This window comes from Salmo salar, chromosome 21 (assembly GCF_965601325.2).
Source record: "Salmo salar chromosome 21, fSalSal1, whole genome shotgun sequence".
Classification (NCBI taxonomy): domain Eukaryota; kingdom Metazoa; phylum Chordata; class Actinopteri; order Salmoniformes; family Salmonidae; genus Salmo; species Salmo salar.
This window is the reverse complement of record NC_138311.1, coordinates 31,535,100-31,550,431: the sequence shown is the minus strand read 5'-3', so window position 1 is coordinate 31,550,431 and position 15,332 is coordinate 31,535,100. Positions and strand designations below refer to the sequence as shown.

Here is a 15,332-nt window from a genome sequence, read left to right as displayed (position 1 = left end):
CAACTCCCATCTGCTCTAGACATCAGGATGCGATTTGAGAGCACTAGTTAGCTCCAACAGTGGTTATGGCTTTGACTGCCTGCTGGCAGTGAATTCAGAGCCATTCAGCCATTCAGTGTAAGATCTTAATTTGAGCCAGTTTGCTACAGCAACAGGAAATGTGAATTCTAATTAATGGACATTTTTTGTAGGGGTTGATACATTTTTTGTTAGGGCAAATCAAGTCTGTCATTTGAAAGTGGAAATTACAAACTTTAAAAGCCTTTTTAAACCTCAAACACACTAAAAGTTTGCATTAGCTGCTGTACAGTAAAATTATTATCAATAAAAGAGTGATCAATTTAAGATCCTACATCGGTAGTTATATTACAAACATAATTGTACCATGCTCCCATGAAGCAATTGTAATGACAGTCCACCACAACATACCCAAGACTTTCCTGGTTAGCAATGGGTAGTCTGAGTTCAATTCCAGTGTGTATTAGAAACACAGTTTGAGATCATTGTGAGGGGATTTCGCCATTGGTTGAATGGGGAATTGGGCTTCCCGGGAAAAGGTTGTCTGAGGTTGCAACAGTAACCAAGAAGGGTGGAGCCCCTAGACTAGTTAGTGGGTTGACTTGTTAGATTGTGTGGTGTCTGTTTTGTATTGAAAAGTATGATGATTAATAGTATGTATTTTATTTTCATTAGTCATTCATATTACAATACAAAATACTCTTCCATCAATAAAACATAATTCAAGCCATCACTTATAGTTTGAAAATACATTGTCAAAAGTAAAAAACATATTCTCCATGAAAAGGAGCTTTTTGAGAGGTGTTTCACATTAAAGAGCAAAGCAGAAGTCATTCAGATACGAAAATAATTCCAACACAAAAGACAAAGATTACAAAAGAACAGTCAGTCAACCAAATGTATGGATATATTAGAGAAATGCTACCGCTGACGTTCGTTCCACTTCTCACACAGTTCAAGCTTGCAAAAAGGTCACATTTTTCAGCATCACAAACACAGAGGCTAAAGCCATATGTCCTTGCTCTCAGCTCTCAGTTCTTGGCAGTGTCCAGCGGGCACTCATGCATCTGTCCGTCGTCCACAGCACCCTCAGGTAGGTGCACAGTCATGGTGCAGGCCCGGATCCCGCCCAGTGGTTCTAGCACGTTGAACACCCGGTCCCACTCGTCCTTCTCTGGGTCGTAGCGCTGCACAATGTCCACCATGCATCGGCTGTTCCAGGAATAGCCCCCCACTACGTAGATCTGGCCCTTGAACACGGCCACCCCCACATCACTCTGGCCCCATGGCATGGCTGCCACCACTGTCCACTGGTCCACCTGGGGGAAGATATAAAACACAGGTCTTTGTCTTGGGACAACATCATAATAAGATCTGAGTTCTGATTGGCTAGCTGCCTCACAGAATTCCGCTTTTCTCCCCTAATATAATTTGTTCCTTGTTTGGTCATCATTTTCGCCCAAGCCAGAAAGCTCCTAAAACTTCCGGACATGTGACCATCAAAGTCAGAACAGTTAGGAAAAGGGTAAGGTATCGAGAAAGTGGTCAAATTGCCTATCATATTGTTGGGACCAAAACTAAGCCCAGTGCCATGCCTTACCTCGGGGCTGTAGAACTCACAGTCCAGTACGTCATCATAGTCGCTGCTGCCCCGGAAGTGGTTCCCTCCCATCACGTAGAGTCGGTCGCCCACCGTGCACATGCAGTGGAGGCCACGCAGTTCCATCATGTCGGCACGGTGACTCCATGTGTCAGTCTCAGGGTCATAACATGACAGCTCCTTCTGGAATGTGTCCTGTGTGATGCCACCTGTTGGATCAGTGGATTGACATTGGTTTTATTAGATAGATACCATGAAAACATGTTTACTAAAATACAGTTTTATGTGTACAAACTAATATCCTCTGGTTTTAATAAGTCAAACATTTCAATCCATCCATGACATTTTCATCTGATGTGGAATACACCACAGTCAGAGAGAGTTCAAGGGGAGGGCAGTGTAACTTTGGGACTGTAGCATATGTAAAGAATGGACGTTGAGAAGGAAAGAGTGACGGTGTAGGGGGCTGAACTGTTAGGCAGTGGTCGGGTGCTCTTCTACCCACATGATCAACCATAGAGTGGGACAGGAGCAGTAGGGCCCTACTGTGAAAAACAGACCGTTTGGGTCTGAACAGGAAGGATGTGGTCTGGTGCTGTGAGCTGCAGAGAGCTGTGACCATTATTCCATTACACCATCCCCTACATGTCACCACGCCTCCGATGAAATCCACCTACTCTTTGCCATACCATCCCCACTCACCCTTGGGCTCAAACTACTTAGCCACTGCTTTGTAACTTTAACACTTGGATGCTGAAATGAATGCAGTTAAAAAATAATACATTTTCTGCATGGACCTTTTAAAGCATCTTTTCAGAATTAGCTGGTTTTTGATTGTCTCCGCGAGCATAAAATCGACACAATTACTCATCAGAGAGCTGTGGTTAACCTACTCTCTGACCCATTTCAACTAAAGGTCTTTGTGTTTCCTGGCCCTCAATCCCATATCTACAACTTCTGTTCTCAACATGAGAAATTGGTTTCTACTCCAAGGTTGCTAGGAGACCATCATAGAAATCGACCAAGATGAGAATGATAACGGTCCAGAGCTACTATGTTATGTTAAAGTCTATCAAAGCTGTTAAGTGGCGAGAGTGGATTAAAATAGGTCAACAACACATCATTTGTTTGCCTGAATACATTAACTGTAAACCTCTCTGGTCTGACTGAGCTGATTGCATCAGGACAACAATCACAGTCAATTCAAGCCTTCACTTTGTAGGTTTTAACTGTTTGGTGAGTTTGTATTCTAACTGTCAGTGGTCTGAGAAACTTACCTGAGACATACATCAGGTCACCATGGACTGTCCCAGCATGCCCGTAGTGGGGGTCGATCATGGGTGACACGAACATCCACTCGTTCTTTCTGAGGTTGTAGCACTCCACGGTGTCTAAAAGAGTAAAACAAACGTAAATTCACTCAATATGCACCTTAAAGATCCCTATTTCTCTGTAACAGATTGCAATAAAAACATCTCCAGTACACTAGTGCCCCACCGATCTCTCCTGAGGCGTTCCTGCCCCCAACAGCATACAGCTTCCCCTTCAGGGCGCTCAGGTGGAAGAAGGTTCTCTTCTCATTGAGCGAGGCTACCTGCAGCCACCGGTCGAAGCGCGGGTCATAGCGGTAGACGCTGTCCACCGCTGTCTTGCCCTTGGTGTCGTAGGTGCTCTGGCCGCCCACGATGTAGAGGAAGCCCCCGAGCAGAGCAACGCCGTGCTGGTAGCATGGAACCTCCATGGGCCTCAGCGCCCTCCAGTGGCCGCTCTCCTCATCGTACAGCCTCAGCTCCCTGCTCACCACCAGCTGTTGCCGCATCACCCCACCCAGCGCCAGCAGGTGTGTGGCGTCGGACCGGATGTGCGTGCGCTCTGTCTGTAAAGAAGGTTGGAGGAAGGGCATCATCTGGTAGTTGCTGGCCTCTAGCAGGAGGTTTACGCAGGCCGTGTCCGAGCGCATCATGGCTGCCCCGCCGTCGTCGTGCCCCTCATCCTCCTGGGAGATCTCGAGCAGCTCCGTTGGGGTCATGAGGGGGAAGCGGATGTGGCGCATCAGGGAGTAGGCGGCGGTGCGGCGGGTAGGAGGGTCGTGGTCCAGCCAGGAGCGGGCGATGCGGTACAGCTCCATCTCAGAGAAGCCCTTGAGGCTGTCGCTGGCCAGGGCGTTGGCTAGGCTGGGCCCGGAGAGCTGCAGGTAGCGGCCAGACTGCAGCAACGCTGACAGGTTCTGACAGACAAACTTCCCAATGTGGGCCTGCACGTCCTCCAGGAGCAAGTCCCCGGCGATGCGCTCCACCTCCACACAGTTATCAATGGTGATCTACCACACACACAGGAAAACAGACACGACTGGATGAACTTGTGACAGGTCTCCTGTCTTTACATTGGCCATGCTTTTCACTGTCTCTTCAATCCACCCATCCAGCACATCCACCTGTTCATTGTTTCAGTACCAGTAAGTAACCTGATCAACTCACCTCAGTGCTGAGCAGCTCGTTGCAGAAGCCGAGGACGGGGAGGACTTGTAAAAAGTTGGCAGCCTCCAGAGTGTCCTGCAGGTTGGCCATGCTCAGACTCAGCCGGGATGTGTAGATGAACTCTATGATGTTCATCAGGCCCGTCTTGCTCACACCATGGAGCTTAATCTCCCTCATCTCCTGCTCTCTCATACCCCCTAGAGAGAGGGAAAGAGGAAAAGTGAGACATATAGAGGGTGAATGCTGTTACAGTTAATGGTGTAAGAGTGAAAGAATTTTCAAACATAGTTTGAAAATGGTCTAAGTGGACGTCATGAGAGCAAATACAGTAAGAGAGAGACTTTTCATAGGCTCAGCCCTAAAAGACACATCTGTTAAAAAATATGACTTACTTACTTACTTACTTACTCGATGACTGCTCTCGATCACACATTGTGAAACAATCACCAGTGAAATATACTGGCATATTGAAATATATTAACATATTGAAAAACCTCATTGAATGTTATTTATCACAGACTGACCAGTGAACATGGCTTTGAAGTAGTCGCAGGCGGAGGCCATAATGACTCTGTGTACTGGGAAGGTGTCACTGCTGTCCCCAGGCACTAGGATGACATCACACAGAGTCTCATCACCTCTGAACAACTGAAACCCCTGAAAGGAAGAACAACATAAATGTTACATCTATGGTCTGGATCCCCTCCATTGTCTAATAGTGTTGGCCACAATATTTTTTCTCTCTTCATGATATACAGTACCAGTCAAAAGTTTGGACACACCTACTCATTCAAGAGTTTCTCTTTACTTTTACTATTTTCTACATTGTAGAATAATAGTGAAGACATCAAAACTATGAAACAGCACATATGGAATCATGTAGTAACCAAAAAAAATGTTATACAAATCAAGATATATGTTATATTTGAGATTCTTCAAAGTAGCCACCCTTTGCATTGATGACAGCTTTGCACACTCTTGGCATTCTCTCAACCAGCTTTACCTGTAATGCTTTTCCAACAGTCTTGAAGGAGTTCCCACATATGCTGAGCACTTGTTGGATGATTTCCTTCACATGAGGTCAGGCTCATCCCAAACCATCTCAATTGGGTTGAGGTCGGGTGATTTTGGAGGCCAGGTCATCTGATGCAGCACTCCATCACTCTCCTTCTTGGTCAAATAGCCCTTACACAGCCTGGAGGTGTGTTGGGTCATTGTCCTGTTGAAAAGAAATGATAGTCCCACTAAGTGCAAACCAGATGGGATGGCTTATCACTGCAGAATGCTGTGGTAGCCATGCTGGTTGTGTGCCTTGAATTCTAAATAAATCCATGACAGTGTCACCAGCAAAGCACCCCCACACCATCAGACCTCCTCAAAGATTCACGGTGGGAACTACGCATGCAAAGATCATCCGTTCACCTACTCTGCATCTCACAAAGACACGGCGGTTTGCACCAAAAATCTCAAATTTGGACTCATTAGAACAAAGTACAGATTTCCACCGGTCTAATGTCCATTGCTCATGTTTCTTGGCCCAAGCAAGTCTCTTCTTCTCACTGGTGTCCATTAGTAGTGGTTTCCTTGCAGCAATTCGACCATGAAGGCCTGATTCACGCAGTCTCCTCTGAACAGTTGATGTTGAGATGTGTCTTTTACTTGAACTCTGTGAAGCATTTATTTGGGCCGCAATTTCTGAGGCTGGTGACTCTAATGAACTTATCCTCTGCAGCAGAGGTAACTCTGCGTCTTCCTTTTCTGTAGCAGTCCTCATGAGAGAGAGTTTCATCATAGCGCTTGATAGTTTTTGCGACTGCACTTGAAGTATTGACTGACCTTCATGTCCTAAAGTAATGATGGACACAGACTGACCAGTGAAACTGTTTCTCTTTGCTTATTTGAGCTATTCTTGCCATAATATGAACTTGGTCTTTTACCAAATAGGTCTATCTTCTGTATACCACCCCTACAACCTCTAACTGATTGGCTCAAAGGCATTAAGAAGGAAAGAAATTGCACAAATTAACTTTTAACAAGGCACACCTGTTAATTGAAATGCATTCCATGTGACTACCTCATGTAGCTGGTTGAGAGAATGCCAAGAGTGTGCAAAGCTGTCATCAAGGCAAAGGGTGGCTACTTTGAAGAATCTCAAATATAAAATCTATTTTGATTTGTTTAACACTTTTTTGGTTACATGATTCCATCTGTGTTATTTCATAGAGTTGATGTCTTCACTATTATTCTACAATGTAGAAAATAGTAAAAATTTAGAAAAACCCTTGAATGAGTAGGTGTGTCCAAACTTTTGACTGGTACTGTATATATCTTTTTCACTCCAGATACAAAATTATACGTAAGTACAACAACATATGACTACTACATCTTATCTGCCCTGACCCGGATGCTCACACCCCTGTCCCCATCCCTAGTTATTGTTTGCCACTTGGCCTTAAATTGTACCAATTTGTTTTTCTCAGTCGCCCATGCTATTTCAATATTTCAATAATAAATCATTCGATTTTTCCATTGTGTTAATGATAGCAGATTGATTGATTTCCAAGTTTTTAGATGAGTGATGAGTGATGAGAAGAGAATCGTCCAGCCCATCGGGTATCTCACTACACCCCCCTATGCCATGTCTTGAAATATGCAGACAGATGGATTAAAAGTAAGTTTACATTGTAATACTTCTGACAGCCAATTTCGAATTTGTGAATTTTGTCTCTTGTATAATAAATTATACACATTAGTTTATACTGGATTAAGTGTACATTTTAGTTAACTGTAATTTAGTCAGTTATGCTCCAACTTTCCCTCCATCTTGTGCCAACATCCGTTCTTCTTAAACCTTGGTTCCAATAGATAATATTTTTTTTCTAAGAGATTGTAGTTGGATGAGCTCCCTGAAAGGTTTTGTATATCTTCCCTATCATATAGACATCCTTTTCTGACTCAACTAAGATTCCCTCCAGGTTGCTCTGATATGTAACTTTTAACTTTTATTTGAAACTACTTTTTAATTCTGTCATGAAAATAAATGTATTTCCTATTACCAAGTCATTTCCAGGTGGACCAATTTATCGGTGAATTCTGAAAAACTATCCAAGGATTGTTCCATAAGGTTGTGTTTTTAGGGAGTGATATTGTTCCTGTGGAATACGTTTAATTTTCTTCCATATTTTTATAATGTTCTTAACTACAAAGTTGTTAGCTTTATCCTTTGAAAATAGATACGAAAAAGATTCTGGGGATGACCATGCGTATCTACAATATGTACCATGTTCCTCTTTAACTATATGTCAGAAGTAGAATAGTTGGGTAGCAAATTGAAGGTTAAAACCAGCCTCAGACTTAGGAAGATGTAAAACTTTCCTTTTTATTCTATGAATTTTATTTGCACATATAAAGTATGTTATGACCGAGTGTAGTTTTTTAAAGAATGTCCTCGGTGGGGTAATTGGTATTACTGAAAATAAATACAAAAACTTTGGCAGCCATGCCATTCTAAAGAGGTTTATTCTACCTGTAAGATTTCTGGGAAGTTTATTCCATTTAATTAGATCTGCTTTCATATTGTTGAGTAATGGAATAAAGTTATCTTTATATATTTGTTGTTTGTTGTCACTTTTTAAGCATCCTAAGTATTTAATATTTTTTGTGGTCCACTTAAAGAATAGCTGTAGATCGTGAGTTATTCTTTTTCTTTTTCCTACTGCCATTATTTCGTTTTTTTCCACGTTCATTTTATATCCTGAGATTTTTGAGTAGTCTGAAAATATCTTTAGCAAAGGGTGCATTGAGTTTTCAATATTGGTCAGGTATATCAGGAGATCATCTGCAAATAAGATAGTTTATATTCATTTATATTTACCAATACTGACACTTGCTACGTTTGGGTCTAATTCTTTCTGCAAGCGGTTCAAATGCCAGTCAAACAGGAGGGGGGAGAGGGGACATCCCTATCTTGTGCCCCTTTCTAAAACAATTTCATCAGACAATGTATTATTTGTGTATATTTTTGCTTTAGGGCATTTATACAATATTTTATTAAATTTATTATTTCAGCTGGAAAGTTGAAAGCTTACACAATTTTGAATAGAAAAGGCCATTCAAGGTAGTTGAAAGCCTTTTCGGCATCAACAGCCATTATTGATGAACCTATATCTTGTTTTTTGGGGTATTGTATTAAACTGAAATATGTTATTGTATTTGTTTGTAACTGCCTATTTTTATAAACCCTGTTTGAATGATATGTATAAGGTCTGGTAAGACTTTTGCCATTCTATTGCTTATAATCTTTGTTAATATTTTGTTGTCACAATTTATTAAACTTATGTGTCTGTAGTCAGCAGTGGACTCTCCAGATTTTTCTGGTTTTAATATAACTGAAATAACTGTTTGATACATGGAACTAGGATGTACTGAAATGAGTGACATGTGTGTTGTCATTTGTGTAAATAGGGGTGCTACTTTGTTGCAAAATGTTGAATAGAATTCTATGGGAAAGCAATCCATTCCTGGTGCTTTTCTCTGTGCGAATGTTTAAGTGACATTTTTTTGTCTGCTGATTATTGCTTCAGAGTTGTTGAGTCTAAGAAGGCTTTCAGATCCTTCCAACTGTTGTTTAATTCTGTTTTATATACATTTTCATAGAAGCTTTTAAAATTGTCATTAATCACGTTGTTGTTTCTAATGACCGTTTTTGTATCTTTATCTTTAGAAATTGTAACTGGTTTAGCACGTATTCGTTTTGTGAGAGCTGCAAGATATTTTCAGAAATGGTATTTTCTTCTTTACCTTGTAAAGATTTTTTGCTGGGCTTTTTCTAAGATTTATTTTTCTTTAATTTTAATTTCTAAATCAGACTGAACTTTTGCCAAGTATGATCTTATCATCCCCCTAATGTATGCCTTAAAGGCATCCTAAATTATATCGGGGTTGGCTTTTCTCTGTCCTCTATGTCTACATTTGTAATGGCAAAGGTTGAAATGTTTTTGTTTATGTATTTAATACATTTTGTGTCCAGAAGATGCATTCTGTTCATTCTCCAAACTCTGTCGGCAATTTTTTTTAAATTGGCATAATTAAACAGGATACCGGATCCGATATCACTAATCATTCATTTTTTTTATCCAGTAAATTGTTGAGTGTATTTTTGGAGAAACATTTTTTTGTCAATTCTTGAATAGCTTTTCTTACTTTTTCGAGAAAAAAAAGGAATAGTCTTTTGTAGTTGGGAATAATGATCTCCAGGTGTCCTGTAATTCATTTGTAGAGATTCCATTTTTTATAAATTTTCCTTTTTTATTACTACGTCTGTCAATATTATCTAATATATAATTTAGGTCTCCTGCTAAAATAATAGTTACTGTCTGGATTTTATCATAAAGTAGCTTGAATTCAATCTAAAAACACCAGATTTTCCCCTGGTGGGATACACAATGAAATCAATATGTATTTTTCACCATGTAAGGTACAAGGTGTTGGAGAACCATATGCTTTTTTCCCCATCATGGAGCCCGTGGACATTACATGCTGCTCTTTACTAGTATAGAATCAAAGTTAACCTTATCTGTTCTGTCTATCATTTAAGAACCAATTAAAACATTTTAGCATACATGACATATGAGGGCGGTGGGCATTCCATAGAATGGGAGGATCATAGTATAAATACATAGTTATTGTATACATTACATATACAGAGTGTGTGGGCATGTGAGCTGAGCAGAAATAAAATTAAAAAACATAAAGCAAAGTATGTATTTTTTTGCGCAGACTCCTCTCCTAATGTTACCCCTAAAAAACTGTGGATACATACATTGTACATATATTTGAAGAAAGACTGCCACTGAAGTACTGTGGTTGGTTTGCATTATGTTCTAAATTAAATTATAGTGGTTGGTGGGGGTCTACTTAGGGTGAGTGGGTCCTCCGAGAGACTGAAATGGGATGAGTGGAGGCCCCACACACACCTCAGAGAAGTGTCTGATGGCCTCCCAGTCACTGGATATGGCCCCTCTCCATTCTCACCAATAACCACCATTAAATCTTTGTTGTAATTACAAACAAGGAATAATAATGATTCGACATCCTTTCCTAATCTATCCAGAACTCTTATTCATTTTACAACAGGTTTACAAGTTATTAAAAAAAACTAATACAATGGCATTGTAGTATAATTCCTTTCTTCTCTTTCTCCCAAACCAAATCCAAATCCAATTGTCTTTATCCAACCCAAGTCAAGCTTATTTCCACCTCCCATATTTACTCCCCCTTGTCCCCCCAAGCGAAACTTGTCACCACCTCCCCTCCTTGCCCTCCCTTACCCACCCAGGCTAAGTTTATCCTAACCTCCGTCTTCCTCCACCCTTCTTCTCAAACATATTCACACCTCTATACATTTATTTACTATAATTATTTACTATACATCTGCTTACTCATCCGTTCTCCTTCATCCACACACAGCATATATCCGATGCCTTCGCACACCCATCCTTCCTACACATATTCATATTCACCCTCCTTCACTCTCCCATTCATATGGGACACCAGTTGAGGCTGCTGAGGGGAAGACGGCTCATAATATTGGCTGGAATAGAGTATAATGGATGGAATGGAGTGGATGGAATGGTATCAAATACATTAAAAATATGTTTTTGATACAATTTCATTTACTCCATTTCAGCCATTATTATGAGCCGTTCTCCCGTCAGCTGCCTCCACTGACAAACACATACCCACACATACACCCACTCACACCCTCTTTCCCACACACACACACACACACACACACACACACACACACACACACACACACACACACACACACACACACACACACACACACACACACACACACACACACACACACACACACACATCCATAGAACAATTATTGACAATTATTAGCTGTATTCACACTTTTATATTGTCTTTTCAGTGTCCATGTATCTCATTGGTATCGGCTAATTCTATCGTTACTTCATAGAGAAGAACAATTACTTGGGGACAATAGAGTCTAGATTTTATTGGGTGGAGGGGGAACGAATATTGTCTCAACTTACGATAAGCTGGTCTTGGGCATCAATGTATGTAGCCTACTGTAGTGTGCTTATCTGTTTATTCCACTTCTGCTTCTCCTCAGGGCACTGGTCTCTCTTTCTTCAACTGGAAAGGTTTCCTGCAGCCTGTTCACGGTACTGCCGGGAATTGGAGATGAGACTTGATTTGTTTTTCCTCCAGTGACTGTCTGATTGGAATGAATTGCTTGTGTTTTTTCCTAAGCCTAGCAGACACGTCCTGGGCGAATCGAATGGACTGGCCCTGGACCTTGATCTCCTTTCCTCCCTGTGCCCGCAGAATGTTGACTTTGGTATGATAGTTCCACAGCTTAAAGATTACCATGCCAGGGTATTTAGAGTTGTTCTGCTTCATGCAGATCCGATGGCATCGCTCCAGATCCTTCGGTGATTCACGTAGCTGGAAAGGTCCCCTTTTTCCTCATCTTCCAGTAGGGACAACATTATCATATTATTTTGTCTCTATCTGTTTTCTAGCTGAATCAGTTCATCTTCTAAAGTTTACACATTTGTTTCCAGAAGGCCAATTTCGTTGTCTTGTTCGTCCACGTGCCTGCTCTGTATATGCATATCTGACATGATAGACTCTATTTTTTTGGTGAGCATTGAGAGCACTTTAGCTATGATTTCCTGGATATCCTTCAGCTGTTCGTTGCTCTCATTTGCATCTCCAAGTTGTTCTTTGTCTTTACCTCTAAGGGAAGCCAAGGCTTGTCGGATTCGAGTCTCAGCATCACTTTACTCACAGATTGGTTCGCTGTTGTGTATTACTAGCCGCTCACTCTCTCCCGTTTGTTTAGTGATATTCTTGATCTATCAATTTTAAAGGCTTAATTTAAACTATGTTGTCTGGCTTCTACATATAATCACAGTTTTGACGGTACAAAATGGAATAACTATCTCCCCATGTATCCTATTGATAAATGCATGTGTTGGACACCATTCAGATAGATTACAAAAATAATCGTCCTAGGATCCTAATACATCTTGACAACTTTCCCAGCAAAGTAATAACCCCAATAACCCTTTCATAACTCTGGCTGGTGTATGAGCGGTGTGGTTGGGTTGTACCTGTAGGACTGCGGTGCCATGCTCATTGCTGCTGAACTTCCTGGTTAGAGGCCTTGGGGGGAGGCTTGGCTTCAGTTTGATATCAGGGGGTTTCGGGGGAAGCTCCAATGGTTTAGGTGCTGGATCTGGAGGGGTTGGAGGGTTTGATGTTGGGGGAGTGGGTCTGTCAACTGGGGCCGGAGCTGGGACTGAGGCCGGAGCTGGGGCTGGGGCCGGAGATGGTGCTGGGGGTTGGACAGGTTGGGGTGGAAGTCTGGCGGGCTCTCTAAGAGAGCCTCTGCTCCCCAGACGAGACAGTCTCCTGTGAAGCCTCCCCGGACCACTCTCCTTCTCCTCACCACTGCCCCTGGAACACAAAATAACAGGGGTCCTTGCTGTACCATCTTCAGCCACTGTAGTAGTTTAGTCCACTGCTTGGCAGTTCACATTGCAGTTTACTGAAGCAAGTACATTCTAATATTGATTGTTATGAAATGTACAGTATTTACTCACTATAATGTACTATTAAATTACCTAAAAATGACCCCAAAAATTGTTTCAGCCTACCCCATATCAGTTGGTGTGTTGCTGGATTTCCTGTTGCACCTTTGTGAAAGGTTCCTAAACAGATGCATAAGACAGGGCAGGATTAAATTGATGTCTGGTCTGTCAGTACCAAATCATTTGCTGTTTTCTTTTTCAGAGCCTCTTCACTCTGAACAAGCTACAAAATGGGAAATGAAACTGTTGAGTATGTCTTTGTTTTATATGTAGGTTGTCTGGTAGGCAGTACGACTCACTTAATATACAGGCCCAGAGAAGATATGCAGATGTGGGGCTTTCCTGATAACATTGTTACTATACTATGTGTATTTGCTGTAAATGTTAATACATTGAACTCCTGTAACTTAACTCATTAACTTCTCTATTTTAATGTTGTTGTCCTGAACTTGATTATGTTGCAGTATCTAATGTTTCTTAATTTCTTTCTTTAATTTGGGGGATTTGTGTGTATTGTTTTGTATTGTTAAGTATACTGCACTGTTGGAGCTAGAAACATAAGCATTTCGCTCCACCTGTGATAACATTTTCAAAATAAGTGTACGCGACCAATAAAATGTTATTTGATTTATCGTGCTGTGGTGTTGTTTCACTACTTCCACATTGGTTAATGTTTCAAGTGGATAACTGTAGTGTTAATAAGATCTAATTCAGTAGCCTCTGAACACTGAACTTACGCTTCGCTTCGTATTCATCATATGTATTTATATTCTTTATTTTGGGTCATGGCAGTTTCTGTGCAAGACTGTACTCTATATCAAGTGTACGAACTTTACACCTGCATTAACATAAATTATAGGAAAGGAAGGAACCTACCTTGAAGCTATTCTTTTCAACAGGCTCTCCTTAACCGAAAGGCCTTCTTCTGACATATAACCAACATACAGCAATCTATTAAATTCTTTACAGATCACTAAATGTCTCCTTGCAGCAGCTGGATGCAGAGTGGAACCGTTATGTAGAATGGGGTAAGCAGCAACACAGTCAGTTTCTCACAGCTAACCAAGACCTCAGCCACTTCCTGTGTCAGTTCTCCTTCTCTCTCTTTTTGTTCTAGCCCTCCCCACTCTTATTTTTACACATTAGTTGTTGTAAAGACAGAAGCATACAATGACTTCCCACTGGGCACAGACTTCAAATAAACATCTATACCACGTTGGTCCAATGTAATTTCATTGAAATGACATGGAAACAACTTTGATTCAACCAGTGTGTGCCCAGTGGGTTTTTGCTCATCCTTTCAGTCCCTAGAGTCTCCTATACTTCTCTAGTGTCAAATGTGGCACTACAGTTTCTTACAATTCTTTTTTAGAATCCCATTATAATCTCAAGTTTCAAAGATGTCAATTAAATTGTAAGAAGAAACAAATAACAAACCCCATCAAATATTTTAGCATCAAATACAAGTAAATGTATGACAGGAGGCAGAAAGTATTTTAAAATATATTTTATTCTCAAAGTGGTTTTACAGCAGTTCTCATCTCATTGTGTCTCCAGGGTTCTGAATCAAATCACGCTGTTGTTCTCAGAGGATTAGGAACTGGAATGCCAAACAGCCCTGTTACATCACTCTATCAACCAACTACACTCCTCTCGCTTCCACCTCACCAGCCAGAACAGTTATTACAATGAAACCAGAAGGGATCAATCATTTCACCCTCAACATTTTTTGACTGATGGATCTCTGTTGGCCACTGATCTAAAAGCAAATTCACCTTCACAATTCACTTATAGTGCCTTCAGAAAGTATTCACAACCCTTGACATTTTCCACATTTTGTTGTGTTACAGCCTGAATTTAAAATGGATGAATTTTAGATTTTTTGTCACTGGCCTCCACACAATACCACATAATATCAAAGTGGAATCATATTTCTAGAATGTTTTACAAATTAAGCATGGTGAAGTTATTAATTACACTTTGGATGGTGTATCAATACACCCAGTCACTACAAAGACACAGGCGTCCTTCTGAACTCAGTTGCCGGAGAGGAAGGATACTGCTCAGGGATTTCACTATGAGGCCAATAGTGACTTTAAAACAGTTTAATGGCTTTGATAGGAGAAAACTGGAGGATGGATTAACAACATTGTAGTTACTCCACAATACTAACCTAATTGACAGAGTGTAACGCCCGTCGTTTGTAGTTGAAGAAGTGGACCAAAGCACAGCGTGGTAAGTGCTCATGATATTTTATTTTCAAGAAACACTCAAACAAAATAACAGAAGGGAAATACGAAAACGCACAGTTCAGGCACACACGCTAAACAGAAAATAACCTCCCACAAAACTCAGGTAGAAAACAGGCTGCTTAAGTATGATTCCCAATCAGAGACAACGATAGACAGCTGCCTCTGATTGGGAACCACACTCGGCTCAAAAACAAAGAAATAGAAAACATAGACATTCCCACCCGAGTCACACCCTGACCTAACCAAACATAGAGAATAAATATGATCTCTAAGGTCAGGGTGTGACACAGCGTGAAAAGAAGGAAGTTATTCTAAAACATACATCCTGTTTGCAACAAGGCACTAAAATAAT

General features: G+C 40.9%; 1 protein-coding gene across 2 annotated transcripts; it reads right to left on the bottom strand.

The window, feature by feature from the left end:
- Positions 1 to 665: 665 nt before the first annotated feature.
- On the bottom strand, positions 666 to 13,780 carry klh13 (Kelch-like protein 13). 2 transcript variants are annotated; one of them, NM_001140108.1, is made up of 9 exons: positions 13,605 to 13,724; positions 12,795 to 12,848; positions 12,249 to 12,594; positions 4,620 to 4,752; positions 4,096 to 4,292; positions 3,116 to 3,938; positions 2,896 to 3,009; positions 1,619 to 1,827; positions 666 to 1,337 (listed from the first exon to the last, which is right to left on the bottom strand). In NM_001140108.1, the coding sequence occupies exons 1-9, from the start codon at positions 13,658 to 13,660 to the stop codon at positions 1,050 to 1,052; spliced, it is 2,220 nt and encodes a 739-aa protein (NP_001133580.1). In that variant the 5' UTR covers positions 13,661 to 13,724; the 3' UTR covers positions 666 to 1,049. The 2 variants fall into 2 exon arrangements, with proteins under 2 accessions (NP_001133580.1, XP_045560281.1); XM_045704325.2 differs by lacking the exon at positions 12,795 to 12,848 and having other exon boundaries at positions 13,605 to 13,780.
- Positions 13,781 to 15,332: the final 1,552 nt, after the last annotated feature.

Coding starts and splice junctions, on each gene's coding strand:
- klh13 (NM_001140108.1), bottom strand. CDS start 13,660: ATGTCAGAAGAAGGCCTTTCGGTTAAGGAGAGCCTGTTGAAAAGAATA. Junction 3,939..4,095: donor ACGAGCTGCTCAGCACTGAG/GTGAGTTGATCA, acceptor TGTGTGTGGTAG/ATCACCATTGATAACTGTGT. Junction 1,338..1,618: donor GTGAGTTCTACAGCCCCGAG/GTAAGGCATGGC, acceptor ATCTTCCCCCAG/GTGGACCAGTGGACAGTGGT.